This window comes from Ammospiza nelsoni, chromosome 3 (assembly GCF_027579445.1).
Source record: "Ammospiza nelsoni isolate bAmmNel1 chromosome 3, bAmmNel1.pri, whole genome shotgun sequence".
Taxonomy (NCBI): domain Eukaryota; kingdom Metazoa; phylum Chordata; class Aves; order Passeriformes; family Passerellidae; genus Ammospiza; species Ammospiza nelsoni.
Window position 1 is genome coordinate 55,092,261 of NC_080635.1, and position 27,977 is coordinate 55,120,237.

At 36.8% G+C, this 27,977-nt stretch overlaps 3 protein-coding genes across 7 annotated transcripts in view; 1 reads left to right on the forward strand and 2 right to left on the reverse strand.

The window, feature by feature from the left end:
* Window positions 1–26,691, forward strand: TFB1M (transcription factor B1, mitochondrial). Of its 4 annotated transcripts, none has more exons than XM_059469059.1 (8): window positions 1–25; window positions 670–827; window positions 2,250–2,401; window positions 5,905–6,013; window positions 7,753–7,904; window positions 12,015–12,134; window positions 22,985–23,112; window positions 25,776–26,691. In XM_059469059.1, the coding sequence occupies exons 2-8, from the start codon at window positions 695–697 to the stop codon at window positions 26,035–26,037; spliced, it is 1,056 nt and encodes a 351-aa protein (XP_059325042.1). In that variant the 5' UTR covers window positions 1–25; window positions 670–694; the 3' UTR covers window positions 26,038–26,691. The 4 variants fall into 4 exon arrangements, with proteins under 4 accessions (XP_059325042.1, XP_059325041.1, XP_059325044.1 ...); XM_059469058.1 differs by lacking the exon at window positions 1–25 and adding an exon at window positions 399–465; XM_059469061.1 differs by lacking the exon at window positions 1–25 and adding an exon at window positions 400–422.
* Window positions 13,910–19,370, reverse strand: CLDN20 (claudin 20). Its single transcript, XM_059468612.1, has 2 exons — window positions 19,010–19,370; window positions 13,910–17,006 (listed from the first exon to the last, which is right to left on the reverse strand). The coding sequence occupies exon 2, from the start codon at window positions 16,925–16,927 to the stop codon at window positions 16,268–16,270; it is 660 nt and encodes a 219-aa protein (XP_059324595.1). The 5' UTR covers window positions 16,928–17,006; window positions 19,010–19,370; the 3' UTR covers window positions 13,910–16,267.
* Window positions 26,622–27,977, reverse strand: part of TIAM2 (TIAM Rac1 associated GEF 2) — a 167,422-nt gene continuing 166,066 nt past the window's right edge. For both annotated transcript variants that reach the window (XM_059469054.1, XM_059469055.1), the window contains one exon: window positions 26,622–27,862. In XM_059469054.1, the coding sequence (XP_059325037.1) occupies window positions 27,219–27,862 (644 nt within the window). In that variant the 3' untranslated portion in view covers window positions 26,622–27,218. The remainder of the gene's footprint in view (window positions 27,863–27,977) is intronic.

Genomic DNA, 27,977 nt, shown 5'->3' on the forward strand with positions numbered 1-27,977 from the left:
CCTCGTCCCGCCCGCGCACAGCCAGGTAAGGCCATGTAAGCCAGGGACAGCCGCATGCGCAGGGCCGCGGCCCTTTCTCTTCCGGGTTGGCGCTCGCTGCGCCCCGTGAGGAGCGGCGGCGCTGCCGGCACACCGCTCCGAGCGTCCCTTTCCGCAGCTGGAGCGGGGGAGAGAGAAAGCCCGTGCGACGGTGGCGGGGCGCTCTCGGTCCGGCCCAGCCCGGTGCGTGCAGCGGCGGCACGCGCGGCCCCGCCCCAGCCGCGCTGACGGCGTGTGCGCCTGCGCAGTGGGGCGGCGCCGCCAGGAGCCGGCGCGGGCGGAGGGCGGAGCTGTTCTGGCTTTTCTTAGGGACACGTGATTTAAACACTCTCTGTGTTTATATGGTGCCGTCAGGTCATTCTGCTTACGGACGCTTCTCTAAAGTAATGAAAGATTGGCGTCTGCTTTTACCCGAGGTTTTGGCAGGTCTGCAAAAGAGGACTTGCCCAAATACCCCGAATTCGTGCCTAGCATAAACACTGCACCCAGGAGTCAAAGTAGTGATGTTTGGAGTTTAGTCCTCCCATAGTGGTTTGTAAATCACGCCTTGGTTTGTAAGCTTAGTAGTGTTTTTAATATTAATTTTAGTTCGTTGTTTGTCATAGAATAATGTTTTTGGTGTCTCCCTAGGAGGAAGGAATGAGAGTTTTGTGTTATGGCTGCTCCAGGAAAGGTGGCAGCTTTCCGTCTGCCTCCCCTGCCAACTATTGGAGAGATTATTAAACTTTTTCGCCTTAAAGCACTGAAACAGCTTTCCCAGAACTTTCTACTGGATTTGCGATTGACAGGTTACATATTTTATTTTCATGTTTTTAGTTAACATTGATTATGTATCAGAATCCAGAGTACAGCTAAGGACATGATGTTTGCATAACAGCATTCGTCAGAGTAATGGCAGCTCAATGGTAAACCTTTATAATAAAGACCTCTTCTAAAACTGTATTCCTAAATTAAATATGGGTTATTGACTGAAATGCAAAAAATCAAAACTAAAGTAGTACTTGTATCATTTGGGTACTATTTTGGTTTATAAGTTTGACTTAAAAATCAGCATTTTTTTCAGATTATTCTGTATCGTAGAAAGTATGTGACACGTTGAGCACTTTAGAGTTTGCTATGTGCTGTAGATAGGAGAGTTATTTGTCTCAGTTTATCAAATGTGTGGCTTTTTTGAACCAGTTGCATTGTTCTGAGCAATTAATTTTTTTCCAGCTTTGTGTCAGCGGTGGGTGACAAAGCTGGCACTGTTCCGTCAGTCAGGGGTGGGTGTCTTCACTGGCACAGTGGTGGCTAGATTTTTCATTTAGAAATGCAGTGCAGTTTCATGTAGCTAATCATTTGATTTTGTTTGACAATTCAGACTGATAAAAATTCAGAACATGAAACTCAGTTCCACTTCCTGAGCAACCAGACTCCTACCCCGGAATAAAAATGCCTGCATACTGTCAGTAAAACTTTACAAGCAGGCAGGTCTTTGGATGTTTTTTAACATAAGAGATCATGGAGTGAGCAGCATAATTTCTGTCAGTATCTTCACTCCATGCTTCCCAAGGATCCCTTTGTTTCATTAGCTAAATTTCATAACCCTTAATCTGTCTTCTTTAGTGTCTATAATATTTCCTAATGTTGTATCATTTCACTTACATGTGGGTATTCCCTCCTTACCTTTCAACTGCCCTGTTTTCTATAGCTACAAGTTACCTGTGTTCCAGCTCTTTATTTAGTCTGGTTTCTCCCTCATAAAGTTGCTCTGTACATAATGCAATCTTCAAAGAGCTTTGCTGTATCTTTCTTACTTCTTAAATTGCCTTGAAATAGGGTTGCTGTACTGAAATTCCTTTATAAGGACAAGTAGTGAGACTTTAGGATGTTGGACGCAAGCACTTGCTTGCAGCACAATGGTATTGCTAGTGTACAGATGAGTGATGTTCTCTTTTTGTTTGACTCTGTAAAGAGCACAACAAATGCTAAAGACATAAAACTAAAAATAGGTGGTTTTTTAAAATAGCTCAGTATATCTTGTAGTATGGAACAAATCTGAATTCTGTGCAGTCTGGCGGGTGCGTGATGATTTAACTGGGATGTGTCACTGTTTATGTCTGTTCTGAGATAAGCATGCTTGTGCTTGTGTAACAGTAAACAATGAGGTTATCTTGGTGAGCTGAATCTCCTGCAAAATAAAGGCTTAGTATGTTCTTTGTGTCTTGCAGACAAGATAGTGAAACAGGCTGGTGAGCTGAAGAATGCCCATGTTTGCGAGGTGGGCCCTGGGCCAGGAGGAATTACCAGATCCATTCTCAGTGCTGGTGTTGAACAACTCCTTTTAATTGAAAAAGATGCTCGATTTATTCCAGGATTGCAGGTACCAACTGGAGAGTAATTTGTGTACATGTAACCACAGCATTAAATAAGAACATTCTGAGAACTTAGAGAGATTCCAGGTGTCATGTTGGAATCTCAGCACTGAAAATAGGTTTGGTTCTGTGGCAGAAACCAGAGCTATAATTTGCTTGCAGATACACAGTATAGCAATTCGTTGTTCCTGCTTTCTCATAGGCCCTTTAGGACCTTATCCTGCAACTGAGTTACTGCCAAGGCTTGTTGGTTTTGTGGGTTTTTTTTCAGGCTGAAACATTTCAGGTGCATTTCATCATGCTAGTGAAATCATAATTTGAAGACTGAATGTAATGTCCTTATGTGGGGTCTTATATTTAATTTTTATCCTAATAATTATGCTAAAATTGAGAAGGTTCCAGTTAATACAGTCAATGTGAGTTAACATCCAGGTAGAGAAGAATAAATCAAGCATCTATTTTACATTTTCAAAAAAACACTCTTAAGCTTTTCTTCCTTTCTTTTAAAGTTGGTATAAGTTCACAAGTCATTGTGCCATTTTCAAACACTCTCTATTTGTGTTGCTGGATCTTTATGGAATTTGGCTGTATAAATCCAGCAAGTAAAATAGAATCCAAAAATTTTAAAATGTGTTTTCTTATGTCTCTACAATCTCAAAGCAATTCAAAGGGCTTTTCTTAAATTGCACTGTGTCTTTTTCAGTAAATCAGCAGTGAAAATAAATAAGTAGTTCACTTGAGGACTGCTACTGTCTCTTTATATGATAAAAATAATGTAAGGTATGAATGAAACTGCTCATGCTCAGAAACTTGAATGTTCATGTAATTATGTCTTTGTGGGGTTAGCCATTAATAACATATAATATGCCATATTCATCCTATGAAATGTGAAACCAAGTTTTTACTTGAGTGGGGGCAATCAATAGTTTTGTTTTAGATTTTGAGAACTGGTTTGGGACTGGAGAGAATTTGAGGTTAAATGATACTTGTTTTACTTAAGAGAGCTTTTTAAGTACTTGGATGTTTTTTTTCTGATCTTCCAAAATGCGTCCTCTGCAACAGTTTTATCTGAATAAAAGTATACTTCTTGGCATCTAAAATGAGCTTTTGGTATGTAATTATCTTTACTGTTCAAGTGACATAATGTTAGTCATTATTTTTAATTGCCAATCTCCTCAGAATAGAAGTCAGTGTCTGAATGAGGTTATTGAACATAGAGGTGGTATAACTCAGTAGCAGCGGATGTGAATGAGCCAGAAATGTGTTGCAGCCATTAGTGTTCAATTTGGTATTGCTTTTTTCCCATACAAATAAGAAACATAGCAGTGAATCTTGCTTTTCTAATAATATAGGTTGTAATAATTTTTCTGGTTTCCCAAACAAACTATCAAAACTCATGCTCATAAAATGGTTGAGATTTGAATGAGGGGAAATGTCAGAGATGAAAATAACAACTGGGGACTATTACTTTAAAATGTCTCTTAGATACTTTTAAAATCACTGGTGTGAAGCATACAGCATTTTTCATTAACTGTTTTTCAAGCTGTGGTCTCTCACAAAACTGAAGTGGGGACATTCTTTACTGCAGAACTCAAATACAGTGAAGAACATATGTGTACTGAGTTAAAGTTTACACCAGCTGAATGTCTGTCAGTTCTGTCTCAGTCTTAAAGAATCCCAACCTCTCTATGCCATATGCCCTAATAGTTTTTAGGCTGGAAAGATTGATAAAGGGAGCAAGAGAATATATTGAATATTAAATTATTCCAAGAACACCATTTCATGCTTTGAAACATGCCCCTTATGTTCCTTTGTGCCCTTTTGTGTGTGAAGAATGAGAGTTTGTGTATGATGGAACACTCTTGGCTGATGTCCTTGATGCACAGCAGCTCCTGGAGCTGCACAAATTTTCCCTTCAAATAAAAAAAGCCTCACTGGGTTCCAAGTCTTTATTTCAAATTAGAAATATAAGACAATGATTTTCTGGTCACAAATTAAATGCAATTCTCAGTTATATAAAGTGTGTTACTCAGCAGCCCCTAAACTCAATCTTGATAAGAAAACTGTTATTAGCAAATGACACTATTTTCTAACTTTATTAATCTTACATTATCTTTCAGTATAATCCTGCTAGAGCATTTATAACAACTTCAAAGAAAGGTTTGACAAGCCATGGCAGATTAGTGAATTTGTATGTCATATAATTGCTAGTGTAATGCTGAAAAGTCCATTAAGTGGTTTGGAGTTGAGATTAATTTTTTTTTTCTGTTTGGAAATAATTGCACTTAAAACATGTAGGAATACTTAGTTTTTTTGTTAAGCTTTTATTACTGTACATAAAACTTAGCTTTTTTGATAATTAAAAACCCTAAACTTTTACTCAAAAAATTTCATGACAACATTTTGTGAACAGTAGGAGAAAGCAGTATTTTCCTTTGGCTCAGAGACTTGTGAAAGCTCTCTGTGTTTCTGAGCATATAAACATCATTCAGATTGAAAATGGGACTAACAATGATGAGCAGTTTATTTTGGCTGTTAGGCCACTGGCAGTTAACTATTTATGAATTTGGATTTCTGTGAAAAGCAAAGTTGTTCTTAAAGCCATTTCTCATTATTGTCTTATAGGATCAATAAATATCTCCAAATGTCATCTTGAAAAAGTCTCCACTGCTTTTTAATTGTGCTGTTTGTGCATAGTTTCATAGTGTAAGAGAAAAGATTAGTACAACATTAGTAAAGCTTAACTAATTTTGATTATGGGAACTGACACCAGAAATGAAAGAATTGGTTGTTAGACTACAGCCAGCGCTGAGTTTGCATATCAGCTTTATTAAATGCTAGATAAGTTGTGCAAGTGGGCTGCAGAAGCTGACAATGGAGATGATTTTGTAATGTCTATGAAGATAGAAATTGTTGAGATCTTCCCTCCTGCTAGATACTCATTCCATCGTTTGATTCCTTGTTTTTTAATGGTACAAGTGTTGACTACTACAGGGAATATTAAGAGAATCTCTTCCACATTTTTCGTGTTAAAGGAAAAATTAGTATTTCTGCAGCCTTGTATCACATATGGCTGAAATTGGATAATAATCCCTAAAACTGTGGGGGAAACAGAATAAACAACATGAGCCCTTGTTTTCATAGGTAATTGATCTAAAAACCTTTCAAAAACTCTTGCTTACATTATTACTTGAATCAGGTGAGGTCCTGCTAGTGACCTGGGACTTTTTAATTGTTGTTGTTGAAGAGACTCTTAGCAGTCTTTGCAAGTTTGAAATCTCTATCAAGAATTTTACATCTGTGAATAGTTAAGTGTTTCCAGAATCACACATTAATCCATACCTAGTGTTTGCTTTTTGAAATTAAATACTTACTAATATGCTCTCAGTTTTACCTCCTACTGTGCTTTGTTGTATATTGAAGATAAATATATAGCAATGGTTTGATTCCTGCAGTGGCTGAAACTGGAAATCAGTTTGGTTAACACTCACTGCTTGCTTGTTTACAACAGATATTATCTGAAGCAGCTCCAGGAAAAGTGCGCATTGTTCATGGAGATATCCTGACCTACAAAATGGAGAAGGCTTTTCCAAAGCACTTAAAAAAGAACTGGGAGGATGGTTAGTATTTGCATTTGGTTTGCTTCAGTTTTTAGAGCTTCTGAGTTTGTCTTAAGTAGTGATAAAGCTGAAGTTTACTCAGTGCCAGTGTTACTCTCTTCTGGTACATGTTGAAGATAAAGAGACAACTGTTTGGTTTTTTTTCCCTAGAGAAAGCAGAGAACTTTCTTCCATTTCTAGTACAAAACAGTGAAATCTGTGTGACATTGACCTTAGTTTAAACTGAGGAGCTTTGCAGTTATTAACCTTAGAGTGTCTTGACTGTACAGGAATGACTTCTGGAAAGCATCAAAGGAGATCAAATGGTGCACTTCCTGGCTTCTTCCTGTTTTTGAAGAAGTCAGAAATCACCACTGCTGCTGTTCCACTGAAGAAATTTCTGTAACTTGCTTTGAAACTTTTGGAGAACTTACCTTCAAAAATTTAGTTTTCTCATTGCTTTGGTTTCAGCTGGATGTTTTGTCAAAAGTAGCATCTCATCAGGATTGTGGTATGTTTGCTTTTTTTTAAACCTGAGATTGCAATAGGGCACTATTTCACTTCCATTTCAAAACATGTAATACTATTAGATAAATCAGATATAACCTCTCAGTCCCCTTTTCCAAATATGAGGTAAAGTCATTCTTTGCAATGCCCGAAGAACAGTTAAGTGCTTTCTGATTTAGGACATAAAAGACCATGGCGCATCATGTTCACCTAGAAAAATTATATGTTGTATTTGCCTCATTGCAAAAAGTAAGTGCTTCACAGAACAAACTATGATAAAATGTACATGTGAGAGTGTAGAGTAGTTTTAAAAACTTACCTTTCTTGAACATAGAGTGTCTATTAGGTTTTGAGCTGACCAATTAGAGGCAAGATACATTTCTTCTGTATTATTTCCATATGAAAATCTCAAAAGCTGATGGGTTTCAAAAGCTACTGTCTCTGATAAATGTATTATACCACCAATAGATTAGAAATATCACAGCCTAAAAAGTGCTAATAAGTAAAGTGTGCCAGAAAAACAGCTTGAATTTGATATTGTCATCTCTTACTCATGTTATTAAACATTGTCATATCTAAGAAACAACACACTGGCTTTTGGGTTTTGCCCACTTCTGTTGCACTCCTGCTTAGACACAAGGGTCCCTGCTGCTGAAATCCCTGTGTTGTGTCATACAGCACACACAATTACTGATGTGATGCATAAGTGAAAAACAGGTACCACTTCTTATTGCCAAGTCTTGTACTTTAACACCTTTTGATTTCAGAGGGCTCTATACAGAAAGAGAGCTCTTGTACAGTGTCAGTTAGGAGCTTGTTTTGAGGATTATTAGGACTCAGTAAAATGCCTCTGGGATGATGGGTTGGGCAGAAGTATGAGTATGGCTATTTACTCTGTTCCTAATAGTCATAGTTTGAAATCACAGGAACAGTTATGGTTTTGCCATGCTAGATTAGCTCAGAATTTACTCATCAGCTGAAAATCATCTGAAAGCTACTGATTTATTCAGATGTAAATGAGAACTAGACCTAACCACTTTTGTCCAAGTAAATACTCAGGAGAGTAGTATAGTTTTGTCAGTGTAAGATGAGTATAAATGGACAGGCATCGTTTTGGTGTGGCATGATAAAAAATTGTTTCCATATTTTAAGTCTAGGTTGACAGGCCTTTCATCTTTCTTGTGTTTTATTTCTTGGCAAAATCTTACCCAAAACATTTTCACAGCTGTTTTTTTTCTGTCAAATGTCAACAGAACCACCAGATATACATATCATTGGGAATCTGCCCTTCAGTGTTTCAACTCCTCTCATCATCAAGTGGCTTGAGAATGTTTCAAAAAGGGATGGACCTTTTATTTACGGCAGGACACAGATGACACTGACTTTCCAAAAGGAAGTTGGGGAGGTAAAATTTTGGCAGTTTTTCAATTTTGCATATTGTTAATACAAGCCCTGTCTTAGTTGACTTTGAAAAGAGAGGAAAAGGTTAGTTCAGTTTTTAGTTTATGTGGTTATAAATTATGAATTTTGATGTGTTAATTATCTACTCTGATCCTTTCACAAGAATGTAATTTAAATTTTTTTTATGTCTTATACAGGGTTATATTTCATTAAGGTACTCTTTCTGTTCTTTTTTGTAGTCTGATTTCTTTAACATGAATAGATTGCACAGCACTCTTCTTTTTTCAAATGTGTTGATTCTCTCACAGTCATTTGTGCAGCATGTCATCAATCTGTTTTTTCTTACCTTTCGTCCATCTCAAGAAATAGACTTATATTTTTCTTTGTCCTCTTTATTAAGATAATTTTTAAGAAACACCTTCCTTAAAATAAGGAAAAATGGAAGGTTAACATTATTTACACTTGTGATTAAGCACTTGAAATGCAGGGGGCGTTTGTCAAGACCATGGAAATTGGCATTGACTTTCTTGAATGAGACTTGATATCAGAATTATTAATGTATTCTACCATTCTTGTGTGTGTAAAAAGTTCTTAATTGGCTTCTGTCACCACAAGTCCAAGAGCAAATTGATATTTTGCTTTGTATTAGTAGTTTCTCAAGGAAGGCCAGACTGATCTGCAGTGTAGCAGTGTTAATGTCAGATCAGTTGATACTAGGTTGGCTTACTCCATAGTGCTTTCTGACTTAACAGTTTATTTCTATTGACATTGCATGAAACATATAAAACATACAGAATGGAAAGCTTTTTTGCTTTGCAGTTATGGGAACGGTCACTTGCATTTAGAGTGAAAAAAGGAGTTGCACATCAGCCTGAAAACTGAATTTCCATCTTATTACCCCACTGTTTGTAACTGTGGGTTACAAACTGTGTTTTGTCTGTGCAGCCTCAGTGTGTATGTTGTTTTAATTTTAATCCTTCAAAGAAAAAATTCAAATAGGATTTTTTTCTCTGTGAAAATTCGTAACAATTATATATGTGAGATGTCTGCTGACATTTTTTGGGTCAAAGAAAACCATATTGTGCTATCGTTGCCCTAGCCTTGCAATCAAGATTTAAGAAGTATTTCCAGTAGGTGGCTCTAGAGAACACTAGGGACAAACATTTGCTATGAAATAAACCAGATTTCTTAATTCAGTTGTGGGCTCATTTGGTTTCAGGCATTACAGAATCCAGGTCTGTTTCCCAAAAGGACTTCATGTCAGGTGAGATTAGGCCTTGTTGCAAAATAAGGGTGATGGACTGTGATGTAAAATGCAGGGTGATGATAGCTAAGATGCATAGTTTTGTGACAGCAAAAATTCACCTGACACTGTGTGAGAGCACTCTGTCCTTTACATTGCTGTACCCAGCTGCATGTGCCAATGGTGACATGCAGATTACAGTTCTTTTGCACCCAGTGGAGCTCAGTTAGGTGCAAAATACCATGCACACTTAAGCTTTTGTACTTAAAACGCTGAGGAGTTAGAAACACTAGGAAATGGAGTATGTTGTTCAAGGTCATGCAGTGAAACAGTGTTGATTGTTGAGTTTGCATTCTGAGATCTCTTGATTCTTGTTCAACACAGGTCTTCCTCAAAGACAGAATTGTTCATGGTTTTTGGTTTCCATTTCCATTATTGGTTTGATGCCATGAAAAGAAATTGTTTTAAAGATATGATTTTATTTTATGATGAGGAGAAAGAGCAGTAATTAGGCTCTGTGTCTTTTCTCCTGACTCTCTGGAGTTGCTTAAGATAACCACTGTAAATTGGTGTGTACAGGCATAGTCAGTATCAGGAAAGAGAGAACAGTGTAATGCAGATCATAGTGAGTTGCTACTGGTATTTTGTGTATCTCTGCATTTATAGTCTTGATAGGGGAATTTGGTGTCCTCCATGGATATTTCTAAGCTAAGAGCCTGAATATCAAACCAAGTCTGTGTATATGTCATAAGCTCAGCAAAAGCATGAGATCATGGAATGGAGTGATGTGCTCTATAATTAGTTAGGATAACTTGATGTTAACAGTAGGAAAGTGAAGCAATGTACTGTTTTATTTATTATCAGACTTTGTTTTGCCAGTGTAATAGAGAAGTAGATACCTTTGCCTTTCTTGCTGGTTATATATTCTTACTTTTCTGTTTCCTTGTAGCACAGCAATGTTGGTGTGAGTTATGTCACTAGACACCTACAACTGCAGCCCACTGTGTTCTGATATGATATAAATAAATTGATTAAAGCTGATGAGAGCCAGCAGTTATTTTATATGCTGAATCTGAGGGCTGTTAATGAGGATAAGGCCAAATACCCACATCAGTAAAAATAGCACTTTGGAGTGTCAAGCAGATATTTTTTTTTACTTTGTAGTTTTTCTAAAGTTTCTAAAATTGCTATTCATTTTGTGGTTAAGAACTTTTGCTTTGTCCCAAATTCTTCAGTGCTTCATCTCTAATCTGTCACCCTAGGCCAGGTTCTTCCAGCCCACTTACTCTAAAATTGATCCTCTACCAGGGCCTGTTGCTATAGAACAAGGAGTAATGATTTTAAACCTAAAGTAGGGAGATTTAGAGATAAGGAAGAGATTTTTTACAGTGAGGTAGTGAACCACCACAGCAGGCTGCCAAGAGATGGGGTAGGTGCCCTATCCCTGGAAACCTTGAAGGTCAGGGAGGGCAGGTCTCTGAGCAAGCTGACCTAGCTGTGCATGTCCCTGCCTGTGTCTGGGGGTTTGTGTGGCTGATCCGTGCATGGGTGCTGTACACAAGTGTGCTCCTGCTGCTGTGGTTGAAGTGGTTTAAGATGTTACTATCCAGATGTTGAGTTATCCCTTCTGTAAATGAGAAGCAGGAGCTTACTGCCTGAGACTTGCTAGTTGGTTTCTGGGAGAAGTAAAGATAGGTTTGTGTGAATTGGCACTGGAAGTATTGCTACAAGTGTTGCCATTAGCTCAGTTTCATTTCCACTGCAGAGGTTAAGGAAGTGCGTGTCAGATTGCATTGTTGGACTTTGCAGTCTGGGTTTTTTTTAGAGAATAATAATTTCCTCTGACACAACAATGAAGGTAGCTTTACATGCTGGCATAGGCAAAAAGAATCTCTGACCATTTGTTTCCAAAAAGTCATTGAAAATATTTTATTTGCTCCATGCTGAACTGCCTTTAGGAAGAGTTGTTTGAAAAGATGTGAAACTTTGGCAACTGCTTTAACTTTTAGTTTTCGGGCATAAATTGAATAAGCATGGCAGCATTTTATGAGTAGGTTTTCATATGGAGCTACATGCTGTACAAATATTACCAGATATGCAAATTGGGGTTCAGTTTTTATTTTTTTATTGAGGTGGTGGTCAATAAGAACATGAATCATCATGATTCTGTTTTTGCATGTGTTAGTGAAATGACTTCTGTAATTTGAGAGCTGTTTTACAAGTTGCTTTATATGTTTCAATTATGTTTGTGCAAGCAAAACACAATAAAATGTGTTTCTTGCCAGGTCACAAGAGCATAGGAAACCTCTGTCCAGGCTACTATTTTGTAAAAAAAAATCATGGGAAAATCAGAGGATACTTAAATTGAATTTTAAGATTTAATGCTCTCACTGTTAGGCATTCTAAATTTATATAAAGCAGACCCAGCTTCCTTACAAATATTGTAAGAGTAGACCAGTAAATTATGAGGCACTTTTGGTTTCTATCCGATCTTGAGTTTATGGAGCTTTGTTTCATCTTGAAGAAGAAAAAGAGTAGTAATATTTTATACAGAAACAGTGGAAGGAAAGGATTGTGAGAGTACTGTCAGCTGGTGTTTGGTTTGTTTTGAATCCTGCAGTCAAAATAGTTTTCTCTTGTATCCATACAAAATTTTTTTGACATTCATTTAGATCTGCAGAATTTCTAGGAGTATAATATATTCTAGAATATAAAATTTTATATTAACTGGGCATGTGATTTGATACAAGTTTTTAATGATTAACTAGTGTCTTTTTCTTAAATTTCATTATACTGAAAATCAAGCTTTAATACAACTGGTTACTTGGCCAGTTCAGTATCACTGATGTACATGTTTTGATTTTCCCCTAGAGACTCACAGCTAATCCAGGAAGTAACCAACGCAGCAGACTGTCCATCATGGCTCAGCATCTCTGCACGGTGGAAAACTGTTTCATAATTCCAGGTCAAGCCTTTGTTCCAAAGCCAGAGGTAGGTTTTGCTGTATTTATTTCTGGTTTTTGTTAATATGTCAGTCAAGCAATTTATGTTACTTTCACCAAGGAACATTGCTGGTTGGCTGCTCTATTTGAACATCTCTGTGTTACGAAGTGGAGTGATGTGAAATTCCTATAAATGAAGCATGCTCATTCTGAGAAAGTGCTTTTTTTTTTTTTTTTTTTTTTATTCCTCAGAACTTGGCTTTGACCTTCTTTGACCTTCAAACCTATCTGCAAGGTCAGCATACTTCTTTGGGTGTTCTGGAGAGGGAGATTAGGATTTAATGTCAGGATAGTCTGCTAGAATTGGAGTATTTTTCAAAAGCCTACTATTTTACCATATGCATTTATAAACAGTTTGGGAATTGTGCCTTAAGAATTTGATGGGTCTTTTGAAAGAGGGTGATAAGAAAAGCTTTTCTTTTATCAACTTTGTCAAACATTTCTAATTTTACCATGTCTATAATCTTTATGTTTCACCCCAGTCATCTTCAGCATATTTTATTCTCTCCTATTTGCTACAGCACTTTGTCAGCTGTATCCCACTGATTGTTTAAAAAAGTAACAATCTTTTCTCACTCTTATGTATTCTTGAGTGAGTAAAGAACAATCTCTTTGTTGTCCTCTTATCTACTGCCACTAGTTTTTATTAATAGCTATTATGACAGAATCCAGGTCTGTCCAGGAATCAAAAATTAAGAAATAATTCAGTATTTTGGACAAGAAGCTTGTTTTGGTTTGGTTTGGATTTTTTGATAAAAATTTGTGCCTAACTTTAAGTGATCTGTGTCCCTAAATATATGTGAAAGTCATAGCCTTATAGAAGTATTTAGGTTGGAAGGAAGGTCATTTAGTACCATTCCCATGCAATGAGCAGGAATATCTTCAACTACATGAGATTGCTTAGAGCTCTGTCCAATGTGATCTTGAATTTTTCCAGGGATGGGACATCCATCATCTCTCTGGGCAACGTGTCCGTATTTTACCAGCCTCATTGTAAAAAGCTTCTTCCTTATTTCTAATTTAAATCAACCCTCTGGGAGTTTAAAACTATTAATACTTGTCCTATCAAACTGTTGCTCTGTTTCAGAAGTGAACTTGCAGCTTCTGAAAGTTCCTCTTCAATTGGTTGGTTCAGCTCTTCAATACATCTCTCTTCCTCTTTATCAGTGTGTCTCTCTTGGTCCTTTTTACTTTTCTGGCATATCTCTTGAGAAGCTTTGGAAGGTTATTTTCTCATTTATCACAATGAATTTTAAGGCCTCTGTCTGCGTATAATTCTGTTAAAATTCTTAAAATTCTGTTAGTATTTTTTGAGGAAGTAACTGTTCAAACATGTTAAATTACAGAAATCTGTTGTGAAAGAAAATTACCATGCTTAAGAAATCTTATTTTTTGCTTTGAGGTTTTGGCTTAGGTTTTTTTTCCCCTGTTTCCTAGCTGAATGGAAAATAATTTCAGGATGCCCTCTCACTGTCAAACATGTGAAATACTTTAAAGTAAGGCTAAAATTCCAGTTTTATGGTGGGGATTTTTCAGTCGTGGGTACAACTTGAGTAGTAATAAAGCTAATGTAGCGAAGTCTTGTGCGCACTATGTCCCAGAATTGGGAAGCTGTAACTGATATTTCCATTTTCCTGTACTGAAAATGCTGTAGTTGACCAAGAGAGGTAACACACGGAGTTATGACAAATATCTTAGTATAAAAACATCTTAGAGTCAGTTGGTGCTCTGTTGAATAAAAAAAGCAGTACAACTAAAGGCAGGCATGTTTTTATTTAATGCATTTTTTGAGTTAAGACAAGTACTGCTTATATTGCAAAAGCAGAAAGTAGAATTCATTCAGACAGGACTGGCACCTGTTTTCACTATTATTTTGTTTCCTTCACACACCTGTTGTAGAATGATCCTGTGTTTTGTCCTTGTTTTTTTAGCTGTAGACTGACATGGTTTTAGATGTTTTCTTCTTTTTCTCATAGAATCTGTTTTATTGGAAAGCTCTTGCAGCATAGTGTGAATGAAATGGCTCTGTCCTTGATTTTTGTTTCATAGCTGTATGAAGTACAGCTACTTTATATAAAGTTTCAGGAAGAAAAATTTGCAGTATGTGTAACCAATGAACTTGTTGTTGTGCTCATGGTATGCCACTATTACCTTTTTCTTGCACCCTCCTGTAAAAATGCTCTTGATTTTAATTTTTTTGCAAATACATTTAACTAACTTACGTGGTAGTGATCACAGCTCACTGTCATGTCAAACCCCTTTCTAAAGGTGAAGATGCTTTGAGAAGGAGTTGTTTATCTCATTTGCTCAATGCATTAATATTATTTCAGCATTTCTATGAGTGTTGAGACATAAAAGATTCTTGGTTAATGGAGTGGTGCTGCACAACATTGTGTCTAGGAAAAAAAGAAATTGGCTTTTTGTTATAATGAAGTCTCTGTGATACCTAATAACTGCTAATAGTTGCATTAGAAATAGGACAAATCAAGCTCCTTGATTAAAACATAGGAAACTCAAAATAGGTAGAATAGAACAGTAGAATAAAAACAAGATGTAATGCCATTCTGTGTGTGAAAAATGAAGACTTTCTATGAATAAAGACTACTTACATATTAAGTCCATAAAACAGTCCACTTTACCAAATGCTGTAATAAAACATCTTTTTCCAACATACTAAACATTTCATGTTTAGGCTCCTTCACGTTCTTTTAGCAAATTTCAGACTAGTACTGCGGGAAATGGAAGTTGTGTATAAATACTCAGAATAAATAGCAGCTGATTTTATTGAGAGACTCATCCAGCATTGTACTCCTGAATTTAAAGGGGTGTATCATACCTGTATTCATTCTTGATTTGGTTCTCACTTAGGGAAGTATTTAGGTAGAACATACTTTACCAATGACCAATACAAAACAAAATCTGTGTGGTGAAAGAAAAGGTTAAAGGATTTAAGGTAATTATTGAAAATAAGGCAGTTAAAAAAATAAAGAAGCTGTCTCTTTTATCACTGTTTTATATTTTACAGTTCATTTTACAGTAATAGAATACCTGGTAGTGGGCCTGGAACAGATCCTACAGGAATAATTAAAATGACTTAAAATGTTCTTTCAGAAGGTCAGAAATGTAGAAGGCAATAAGTGGTTACTGTTTTATTTGAGCTGTTAATAACTGCCTTTAGCAAGTGTAAGCCAGAATATTTACAGGTGTTTCTTGAACACAGATAGTTTGGTTTCTATCCTGCTTGTTGCAGTTTGCAGGTGTTTTCACAGTTATGGTTACATTTCTCTTGTTGTATTGCTCCTCATCTCTAACATTCACTGTGTAGTGATAGATTAGTAGCAGTTGGTGACTATCCAGCATACTTTCCTATAACAATAATAAATGAAACCCGCAGCAGGTGGCAGTTTGGGGCAGGAGAGCTGGGTTTGGCAAGAGCTGAATGGTACTGCTGATCCTTCAGCCTGATATGCAGAGTATGCAGTGCAGCTAAAGTTTGGAGCCTTGAGCTTTTGTTGTGGATTTGTTTTGGTTGGTTGATTTTTTTGTATTTTTTATTTTTTTAACAAAATCTAGTTACCAAGGCAATTTAGAATTGAAAATGAAAGGCAGATGTGTCTGCTTTTTTAAAACCTTTGAATTGCTCTTCTTGAACAAATAGTTTCTGGGTTTTATTCCTTGCATCATAAATAAAATCAAGATAAAACTGTAGAATACACTATAAAACATCTTATGTTATTGAAAGTCTGACTAAACAGAAAACAGGTTTTAATCATCTTTGCTGTGACAAGATATTGATGTATAAATTGTACAGTCAATTATGTTTTTAAAATAGTTCCTTGTTCTTCAATAAGTGTAACTTGTGAAGAAGTTGTGAAGTCAGAAAGAAGGGTTTGAAAAATCAACAAAATAAAGTACTCTTGTAGCAGAGAAGTATCTTTTACTACTCTTTCCTTTTTGTGGATGCCCCTATAAATGAAATACCTTGCATAAGCATAACTGCAGCCCAGATACAAGAAAGATTAAGTGCTGTGTTACACATTTGTTGAAATAACCAAATTACACTTAACACACAAAAAAAACCCTCAAATGAATAGAAATACTTCAATGGATAGAAATAGCTATTTATACATAGTCCTTCAGGCTGTAACCTGCATTGCTCTCCTGCTCTGTGGATGGGAAGTGGTGCTGCTTTGGAGGGTAAATCCATGCTTCTTGCTGCCTTTTAAAACAGGAAGAGCAGAAAATCACACCTGCGATAAGCAGAAACCCTGCTGAGATGAATCCAGTATAAACTGCTCCTCCGGGTTCATGTTTACTACTCTCTGGAATGGTCTGGTCCAGGAAATTTGAAATAATTTCTCTCGTGTACCAGCACGTTGGTACTAATCCAAAGATTCCTGCAAGAATGAAGCAGATTCCTCCAGCAAAACAAGCGTTATTTTTGCTGTTGGTGTCCCCTCCCAGCCTTGTGCATTTCATTCCGACCGTAGTGATGCAGATCCCAAAGGCTGATAGGATACACGACAGTACCATGGTGCTCCGTGCAGCCTGGATGTAGACAGGGAGAGAGAGAATGGAGTATTTCAGGGTGCAGCTGAACATCCCAGTGCTGTACCATGTGCAGTCCATCCAAAGCCCTTGCATCTGTGTGATAGCTGTTATGATGTTTGAGCCAACGTCTGCGTTTACCTTCCAGTTTGGTAGCAAGGTGGCTGCGATATCTCCAAAAACGCCAAACAAAGCCAGAATGAAAGCGAAGAACTGCAGGCTTGCTGATGCCATGATGGTTCTGTCACCTTTTGTCTGCCTTTTCTCTCGTGGGAATGAGTAACTGGGAGCTTCGTAGCCAAGCTGTGGCCGCCTGTGCAACAGGGAGGAAAGGGGGGGAGGAGAAGTTCGAGGGGGAAAGGAAAAGAAATCAGCAAACAAAAAAAGCTTGCATTTAAAATTAGAGCTATCTGAATGAATATCTGAAAATGACCCTGCAGCAGCTGAGCTGCTGTACACAAGGTACTTGAACAGAGATGATGGCAAATGGACAGTGCTTTAGAATTGCTTGTAAAAAGGAGCTGCTGCCCTTTCATACATGATTGCAAGCCATCAAGCAAAACTTATTTTACTGCGGTTGGTTTTGGTAATAGCATACAAATTGCAGGCTTACTAGACAGATACACGTAAATGGAACACTAGAAACTTGCAGATTAGAAGCCATTGTGGTAGGAAAACACACTGTTAGAAAAGGTACTGTACTCTTCAGGTACCTTGTTTAAGTGTGTTGATAGCTGTTGTCAGCTTCTGTTGACTTTGTAATAATAGGCGCTGTTGTACTAGCTCTTACTTAAATTAAAGGTAACCCCTTATTTCTTTTTTAAATATTACTTGTTAATCTTTTTAATAAGTGTTACAAATATCTTGGCTTTTGAGGAGAATAAAATGGAATTTAGTTTTTGCATTTTTACAATTAGTCTCATGACTTTTTAAATCAATATTTTATTTTGTTCTTTTTATTTAAACTTACAAGTTGGTGGGGTTTTTAAAATTATTTCCGTTTCTTGACTTAGAGAAGCAGTATTTAGGAAGTCATAAGAGTGAATGTGATCTGCTTCTAAAATGTTTTTATGCTAGTATGAAACAGCTCATTTGTGGAAGTGCCTTTTTTTGAATCAGTCACCTGTCTGAAATAATTTGCAAATTTGCCATGAAGTGGTAGTTTTAAAAAATTCATTGAAAAAGCTCCTTGCTATTCTTTTATACAGTGTCCAATTTCATTTGACAGATGAGAACATTTTGGGCAGAATGATAACTGTGCAGCTGGGAAGACAGAACTGTTGCTGTCACCTCAGCTGGACTGTTGGGGTTGCAGATGCAGAACAGTGGCTTGAAACCTCTGAGAGGAGGATTAGAAGGTGGTACCCTGCTTTGCCTTTTGCATGGGGCTGTATAATTGGCACATTTTGTCTTTTATCAGTGGTAGACAAAGGGCAGGCTTCTGTCTTAGAAAGCATGATCCAGACTTTTTATCTAAATATGTACCATGATATTAAAATTGGTCTGCAGCATTAGAACTTTTTTGAAAAGCCATAAGGGATAAAATTAAAATAAGAGGAATACAAAATATCTGTAGCATTGTACTCTTGTTTCAGTTCATTATATATAAGACAACGAGATTTTGATCTGTATGTATTCTATCAGTCTTTAATGGCATTTCTGAACCAGTTAATATATTTATCCTTTATAAGTATAACACTGTTATCCTCTATTATAATATATAGTATAAGTCTCTGTATTCTCTCTTTATATATGATTTATATATTTATACTCTCTAATCTTTTTATATTATATTTATTTCAGGTAATTGTTCAAGGATGTGCTAACTGTGTCCAGCATATATATATTAAAAATGCTTAAATTTAGGGTGCAAATATTAACAGCTATTCATTGTTAAAACCTTGTTTCAAGGACCTGCCTATTTCCAAATCCCTTCAGTTTGTTCAGGCTTGGAAGAGCTGTTCTGGCAAATACATATCATTTGCTGTACAGGCCTGTGGGAAATGTGGCTTAACTTCCTTTTACAGAAGGAACTGACAGGTCTGGGTAGCTCAAAACTCATTCAAAAACTCATTCATATTCTCATTCATATTCTGAAAAAGATATTAGTACTCTGAATCAGCCTTTTTCATTGCTTCCTTTTTTAAAATCAGTATATAAAAACACGCAAGCATAAACACAAAACACTGCAAATGGTAGCCATACATTACATTTAATGGGGTGAAACAAGTTAAAGGCATGATAAATTCCAGTATAAGCACTACAGTTGTAATTAAACATACAGTTATGTTTCATATCTGTTTGTGTAGGACTTACTGCTGGTCGTGAGGTCTGAGATGTTTTCTTCACTGTAGATGTCCTGGTAAATGCAGTTTCTCTTGAATGCAGCTATCCCTTCTCATATAAAACTGCATTGGCATGTATTAACAAAATTTCTTGGAATGTTGTTTTTTTTCTGTTCTCCACAGCAAGTGCATTACTGCTGTTTGTTCCCTCTCTTAGTTCCATCTACCCGAGAATAAAGGAGTACTTTGTTTAATGAGTTTTGTTTGAAAAACACTCAGGGAAAGCAAAGAGATTATGGAATAAAACAGACGGCGGCCCTTAGTCCTAAATACATAATGATATCCAGGTTCTGTGATGGAAAGTGTGAGCAGTGATTAAATGGAGTAAAATCTTGTGAATCCAGAAACTGTAGACTTGCAGACTGGAGGGAGAATCATTTAAGTTGCACTGACAGCCAGAGAGTTTTCTTGTTTGTCAGTTGTTGTTCTTTTCATCACAGATAATCTTATTAAGAGTTTAAATTTCCTAGAAAAGAACTGGGCAATTTATTTTAATTTGTAATTGGAACAGCAGGACACTCCTATTCAACTGCAGGCTTTGGTTGTCTGTTCCTGATAGCTTTAGCCTTCCATAGTTTATCCTCTAACTTGTTACCTTTGTATAGGCTGTATAAAAGAATAAGGGAATAAAGCTGCTGGTAAGGCTTCCACGGTAAATGCAGCACATCAGAGAAGTGGCCTCAACAAGCTGGTGTGAGAAATCAAGAAGATGGGAGAAAGGTCTTGTTCATTGCAGCAGTGATGTACTCACAGGTTACATCTGTGAGTTATATACCTGACTTTGGGTGTCTTGTGATTCTGTTTGTGAGCCTGGTGTGAATGGAGTTACTGCAGAGCTCTTCTGGCACAGAAATAATTTCTGTTAGTGTAGCAGCATAGTTGCTTTCTAATGGAAGTGAGCCAAAAGTAAACTCTCATCAGAACAAGATTGCACTATGAGTTGCACATATCTGGTGTTAGACCTAACATTTGTTTGTAGTAGACAGATAAAATAGTACTAAATACTTGGATTGTGAAAGTGCTGGCTTAGAACTTTCTCAATAGGATCTCAAGCAGTCTGTTTTAATGAAATTGTAATATATTCTGGTTCGGTTTTAGTTCCCTATAAGCAAATTACATCCTGAGAAAAGGTTATGTGGGTTTGCTTTTAATACAGCCCTGTTGCAAGGTACGTGTATTGCCCATTATGAGACCTTTGTTGTCAACAATTGGTAAAAATTGTCTCATTTAAGCTTATTCTGATTTAGTGTGTTGATTTCATTAGCAAGGCAGCAGACTTGTGTGAATTAAATTGTACTCTATGTTCCTCCTACCCTACCAGAACATAAACCTTCATTGTACAGTTATACGAAAACAGTAAGGGGTGAATAATTGCTGTACTAGTGACAATTTGGGATGTATCAGTTGAATGATTTTGCTATTCATTATTTTGTAAGACTTGAGTGTTATTTTGTAAATATTTCTAAAATACTTGGTTGGGTGAAAAGTGTTACTAGTAAAATTATCAAATCAACGTGTGTATTTTAAGTGCTCTTATGTACTCTATTGGCTTTCATAATTCTACTCTCTATTTGATGCATATTAAAAGGTATGGGGAAAATAGCATGTGTGATTTTAAAGGAATGGCCATTTACAAACGAAAAGCTTTCCCCTGTATCTGTTGCTATAGTAACCAAGCAGCTTTCCTGGGGTCCAAAGAAAACAGTGTCTATAATGGAACTGAGAAGTGCTGTGTTTTGTTTCAGAAGCAGAAATTATTGCCTACTGGCCTTGAGATTGCAAATTGAGCTGTTTGGCTCTGAAGCTGTACACTGTATCTAGATTATGTGCTTTTTTCCTTCAGAAATTTTTGTTCAAGATGTGTCTCTAACTCCCAAAGAGCCCTCATTTCTCACTTGTGAGCATTTCTGCAGAATTGAGGTGACTAGGTGATGCCCTGTGGTTGTTTTCTTACCCTTCATTTTGTGGGGGTAATATTGTTATATTTCCTGGCCAAAATGTAGGTAAACATATGCATGTGCCCTTAGTATTTCTGTTCAAGGAGCTGATTGGACATGTGAACTATGTATTTGCTCTGTTCAAAAAGATTAACTTTTCTTCTACTCAATGTGAACACAAGTTTTTTTTTCGATATCCCTGTGATCTTCCTGGCAGGAGCAACCCATGGCAAAGGCAGATGCTCTGACACTTGAAAAATTAAAAATCTGCTTTGGGAAATAATTTATGTGTGCTTCACTGCAGATTCTATACGTCAAGTGATTTTGTCACCTGATTTTTAAACAAGTTCTTGTGCTTCACATTTCAGTAATTTTAAGTATTTTTTCTGATGTATTTTTAACTCTAGCTTTCAGAGAAGGTGGACAACTAAAGAAAAATACTCCAGTGGTATATACTTGGGATCAGCAGTGCTAACACTAAAAACTTGCTGTGGGTTTTTTCTTCATCAGTGCCATTAATTGGTATTTTCTTTCCTTTCTCTAGCCAGTATTTTTGCTTGGCTTTGTAAGTTCTGTCTACATCAAAAACTGATACTGTTTGGATTTTAGAATTCCTTTGAAATTTGTGTTGTAGAAGCATTTGTAGTGGATAGATGTACTTAACAGCTGAGCTGTTCCCACAGAAAGAACAAAATGGATGGATGGCACCTTTGTGTAAGATTATGTCACATCAGAGGTTGCTATGAGCAGTTTTGGTTGAAGCAGTAGGAGGAACACTTTGTTTTTTGAAGTACTCTCATGCTCTGGGTTGTCTTGAACAATTGGTACACTGAGACTGTGGTTCAAGCAGCAGCTGTTCTTTGGTCTGATTGTGCCTCTCTTTTCTGTCAGAACTAGCACATGTGATGATAAATTAATGTTTTCTGAGCGCCAATATTGACTGTCAAATCTTTTTAAAAAATTCAGTGATTGCCCATCATTTTAGCAGACTAAATATTTTTTAAAATCTGGCACTTAAAAATTTGTACAATACTTGTACACATTTTACAAATTTTCAATGTGCTCCTACATAGAAATTTTTCTATTTTATTGTTGTTAATATCTAGTTTGGAAGATGATCTGCATTATTCATTGTTGTGCAGAACTGGAGTTTTATTCCAGCTCCTAATTTTTAGTACAGAAGTCTGAATTCAGAAAGTTTCTATGTAATACAGTGTCTCTATAGTTGCTTGACATACACAGATATATACACATATAAAAAACATAAAAGTGTGTACATATTATTTCATTCTGTTCTCAGACACAGGGCAAGTGACTACTCTGTGAACCAGTCTGATTTGAGAACTAGAAAAGAATATATACAAGCTTATCTTCCTAGAACTGTTCAAACATAATTTTGGATGAACTGTGATACACAGTGTAAATACAGAGTTGTGTGGTCACTTAAACTGAGTGCACTTATTTCTACCTACCATTCCTTTAAATAGATTAGCAATCTTGATACATTAAAAAGCAATTCCTTAGCTTACATTTTAGAAAAGCCCTGGAGCAACAGAAAACATATAGGGAATGAGTTTGATTTCTAATTATAATACCAATTTTCTCCAGCTGCCCTTCAGCCTATATATCAAATATTATCTAATTTGTGTATTATGTCAGAATTATCTTGTGGAAGGATCTGAAGACAGAAGTGCTAATTACTTTACAGATTACGTGAAAGTTGCTCTAAATGGACAAAGTGCCATGGGGGTAAAAAGTCCTAAGTACTGATGGCATGTGAACTAATTGGAAATATGCAGATAACTAAGACTAAAATTCTGTAGGGTCTTGAAAGCTAAGGCAAATCTTTCTATTCCATACCATGCCATTAGTCACTGCATGGCTGGCTTATCTGCTGCAAGAATGCCTTCTTATATTGTGCCTGTTTGCTGATGTCTAGCCAGGTAACTTAGAAGTAATGTGTCTCAGAGGAAGATGTCTACTCGAATTTTTCTTTCTTTTCCATATAGGTGGATGTGGCTGTGGTGCATTTCACTCCACTGGTGCAACCAAAGATCCAGCAGCCATTTGAGCTGGTAGAAAAGGTGGTTCAAAGTGTTTTTCAGTTTAGAAGAAAATATTGCTTCCGTGGAATTGAGTAAGTATTTTTAATGAAAACTTCTCAGGTAATGTTTTTGTAAATGCACCAGCTACTAAATCAGCTATGCATTTGATTTTATTCTTCCAATTTTAAATTTGTCATCATAGTTCATCAGTTCTTTCTATTTCAGAATGATGATTTCTGGACACAAAAGTATGAGACTAGTATCTAAAGTAATTATGTAATAATTACTTGTGCATTTTTGTTGGTGCAGTTAAAGTTGTTAAAAATCCCTAGGATAAAGTGGTCATCTTTTCAATAGTTTGTCTGTCTCAGAAATGAAAAATCCCAGCCCAACCACAAAAACTACAGAATGATTGAGTTAAAAAATGAAAGTATCAAAATCCAGAACCAAAGATGGCAGTGTGAGGAGAACATCATCTGAAGGAAATTTTACTGATTTGGGGATAGTGTCAAAAGGTCAAATTTTTGTTTCTGTTCTTGCCCTTTTATGGAGTTCTTACTGGCTTTTAAAAAAATCTCAGTATCTTTATTAGGTTATTTATTAGAATTTATTAGGTTCTCTGATGTGAGAAACCTGCAGTCTTTTTGCCAAGGATCCTGTTTAAACTCCAACACTGCCACGTGTCTGACTTAGTGCGGTCAACCCCCAGCATTCAGCACAGTAGAACGTGTGACAGAGATGCTGTTATGACTAGAGGCATCTCATGCAGCCTGGGCTCCCTGAAGGCTGCTGGGCATAGTTTTGGCCCTGATGCAGTCTAGAATAGGGATGGCTACTACTGTACTTCAAGCCTTCTATGTCACTGTTTTAAAGGTGAACAAAGCATTTTGCATCCAGTTTTGGGCTGTTGAGTTCTCCTTCCTTGAGGCCGTAGATGCCATTGATATGTGGGGTGCAGACATTGGATCTAAAATGAGTACAGATTTCTTTGTGTTAAAGTCTGAGTATGCATTTCAAAGTGTTTAGAAAATGAGGTGTCCAAATTCTAGACTGGTTTGTTTTTGACTTACAGGGTGGTGGTGGTTTTCTTTCTTTTTTTTCTACTGTGAAGGAATGGTCTCTCTTGACAATGTAAGCAAAAGGCACATGCAGTCAGCATATCTGTGTTGTGTACAATATTGTTACCAAAGTTTTCAAAAAACTCTCCCAGCTTCTGTGTAATCTCAAATTGCTAATAACTGCTTTACATTCTTTTGAGGCAAGGAGGGGGAAACTGAACTTCTGGACATCACGTATTCCCCTGGCAGCTTATCATACCTTAGCCCTAGCGTGCAGCTAAAAAACACAATCCTCTTATTCTTTAGCTGACCTGAAAAAAATAGCAAATTCTGGTGTATAAAAAAGCTCTTAAGTTCATTATAAGGGCTCTCTATCACACAGACTATATACAAACAAGGCAATAGAATCACTTCCTATTTGTGGATGGATTCTGGGCCTTGAGATGTGAAATATAAGAATGCACTATGAAGTCCATATTGTAGTTTGAGTTCTGGTTCACAGCATTTATATGATGGTTCATAGTCTGTAAAAAAAGACTAGGTAGACTTTGTTCCAGGTATGTTTTTTAACTACAGAAGCAAAGGAGAGATATTGAAATAACCCATTGCTGACCTAGATGCTGCACTAATGGGAACATTTTGACAAAGGCCTGAAGTAACATATACTACAAACAGGTTTCCCAGAAGTTTCATTTTTCACTTATGATTTTAAACCCCTTCTTAACTTCGTGTTCTGTGTACCTACCAGGAACCAACTATAATTTCTTCTACAAAGCCTTTTGAGTAGTTTATCCAGCCAACCTGCCAAACACATCTGGGTGGGGGGTGGAAGGCAATGTGTTATTGTATTAGACGCACAATATTTTTTCGGTATTATGTATATAACACAGATAGAACTTGAAAATTGAAAAGTGCCCATGAGTCATGTGCAGCTTTTTGCATTTCTGGCTTATTTTAGAGTGAGAAGTACTGGCAATAAGAGCTGGTCCTTTCAATAGTTTGCACTGTGCAGTTTGTATTTTTTTGTGTAACGTTAACAATCACTTACCTAGTAGTCTTCATTCAAATTTGGGGAACCTCTGAGAGAAAGGTGATAATGCATCTAGCCCTAGAGTAAATGTACAGATATGCCTATCTGTGATCAATGACAAAGCTGTAAACAAAATCAAGGACTCCTGCCACATTTTCCCACATTCTGAATATTAAAAAGTGAATGACAATTAAATGCTCCTTTCCTCTTTCTTGGCTTTTTTTTTCTGATATTAGAATTGGGGTATTAATGACAAGTGATAACTGTCTTTTCTATTGCAATGAAATAGTCTGAAAAAAGTCATATTTGTTTGAATCTGATCTGTATTGTGCAGTTTAATCTGTTGTTGCTTTCTAAATATGAGGCTAATTCTAAGAAGGCTCTGTGCTTGTATCCATACCCATAGCTCTATTTAATGTTAACAAACATGAACATACATACATGTGTTTAGTCTATAATGTTTGTATGTGCTTTTCTATGGTGTCATAAGCAGAAAAAGGACCTTTATATGTTTCCATTGCTCAGATTGTGAGATGTGTTAAGAGTGCAAGAGCTAAAATGGTGACATAATTAATGTAAGTTTATTATTAAATTCCACTTTACTCTTAAGGGAAATGTAATTGTCTGTCTGAATTGCTGAAATTTTTCTTCACCCCATATCTTTTAGGACCTTGTTTCCTGAAAATGGGCGCTTGAAAAGAACAGAACAGCTGATGATGACAGCAGATGTTGATCCAACTCTGCGTCCTTTTCAGCTCTCTATGTCACAGTTTAGAAACTTGTGCAATGTATACAGGAAAATGTGTGATGAAGACCCAAGCCTTTTTGTGTTCAACTACAGAGAAGAACTACGGCAAAAGAAGAAGACAAGAAGTTTACTTGGAAGTACTGGTCAACCTGAACAGACTGAAGAGGAAAATCAGCTATAACAGCACAAGTCTGATTTTTTTTATTAGTTTAGCTCCTTGATCTACAGGTGTTGACTCAGTAAAAGAAAGTCTAGATGGTCCTACCTCTAGCCAGATACGAAAGACCTACTTTTGAGAAAGCGGTAGAGAGAGAGGGCATCTCTCTGTTCCAGTCAGCAGCAGACAAAAGGGAAAAGGCAATCCAGGTTCTTTTTACTTCAGGGGAGTGGCTAGAACACATACGAAGAAACAATACGTTGTGAGAAAGGTAATTAAGCTGCAATACTTCTGATGTAATTGAATTTTGTATGAATGAAAGTGCTTTACTGATATTGAAGAAAAATACTTTTCAGACATCACTACATAAGATGGTGTTTGGGTTTCTGTGCTTTTTTATCCTGGAACATCCTCCTGTGCAGAGTAATTTAAAAAACAGAAGCCAAGACTCTTATAAATACACTCAAGTGACTGGCTTACTGGAGGATAAAGTGCACCAATTGCCTCAAGGTCTGCTAATACTCTTCTCATTTATGCAGAAGCAAAGAATTTGGGATTTAAAGCTCCAACTACAGAAAAGCAGCACAATGAAAAGTAGAAAACATGGCTAAGTACAATACTTGTTTGTCTTTTACTGTACAAGCTCATAGAGAAAATAAAAAATACAGTCAAATAAAAGATTACAGGCCAAGCTTTGTTTTTGTATTTACACATATGTATACAGTATAAACAGCATTGAAACATACAAAAATGAAACTTCTGCACTGTTGTGCACTAAAACACATTAAAATAACTTAATTGTGCTTTAAATAAAGCAAACATGAAAACCAAAGAAATAAAATGCCCAAGGTACTAAAAATTTCAGTTTGCAATGCTACTTTCCATTGTAAACTCTTCTGCCACTCACTAGCACCTTTTCCACATTACTTAAAATATTAATGAGGCCATCCCCAAGAACACTAGATCATCTTAATAAATGCTTGAAAGGGATGAACTAATTTACAAACCTGGGCCAACTTAATCTATTTTTAATCCACAATAAATTAAAATAACTTAAGAATCCTTTACAGCTGTTTTTGAGCAAAAATGTATTAGTGCACAAAATCAGATAGTAGTTTTCCTGCAGCTTCCATGAATTTACTAGTTTTAAAGCAAAATGTTTGTTGAATTTTATGTGGACTTCAAATGAATGTTTTAATATTAAGCTAGGATTTTCCATGCCTCTCCACAGCTTCATAAAAACAGTCCTCATTAACTACAGATGTTAAACTCTGGACACTAAATTCTCTCTCTAAAATAGAGTTCAGATCCATGTTGGCAGCATCAGAGTGACTGTCAAGGGATTGGTGACGTTCTTGCATTGCCATTAGAGTTCCTCTGCTACGCCTTGTGCTGTTTACTTTTCTCTTCACTGGGCAGAAATGGCCCCGCACGAGCTTTGGATGCTCTGCTATCTGAAAGCCATCTTCTGCCTCATTTTCAGCAGCCTGATCCTGTTCAGAGTCAGCACTGGGTTCCTCTGAAATCTTCAGCCGCTGGAACTGTATTTCAATGTCTTTTGTAGGGCTGCCTTTCTTTAGGCTCCGATAGTCCTCATCGTCATCATCATCACTGAGAATGTCAGATTCTTTGACAAGAACATTAGAAAAGTCAGATGCAGTGCTCTCTGCATGTTTATCGGGAGATGAATTTTTGGGCTCCTGGATGCTCTCAGAAGTGTGGCAGCTGCTGCTCTGGGTGCTGCTGCTTAGGCTGCACTCATCAGAGTCTGGGAAGGTGCCTTTCCCCTGGTCACCATTCCACTCGCTGCTGGATGACTTCTTCAGTAACTTCAAGGATCTTGTGGAAGCTGTGCAGAGTAAAAATGCAGGTTTATTTTTTTCAGAAAAAAAATTTGGTTACACCTTTTATCTTCATATCCCACTTACAATTATGGTGGATATAGTCATTCCAAGTCAGATGTG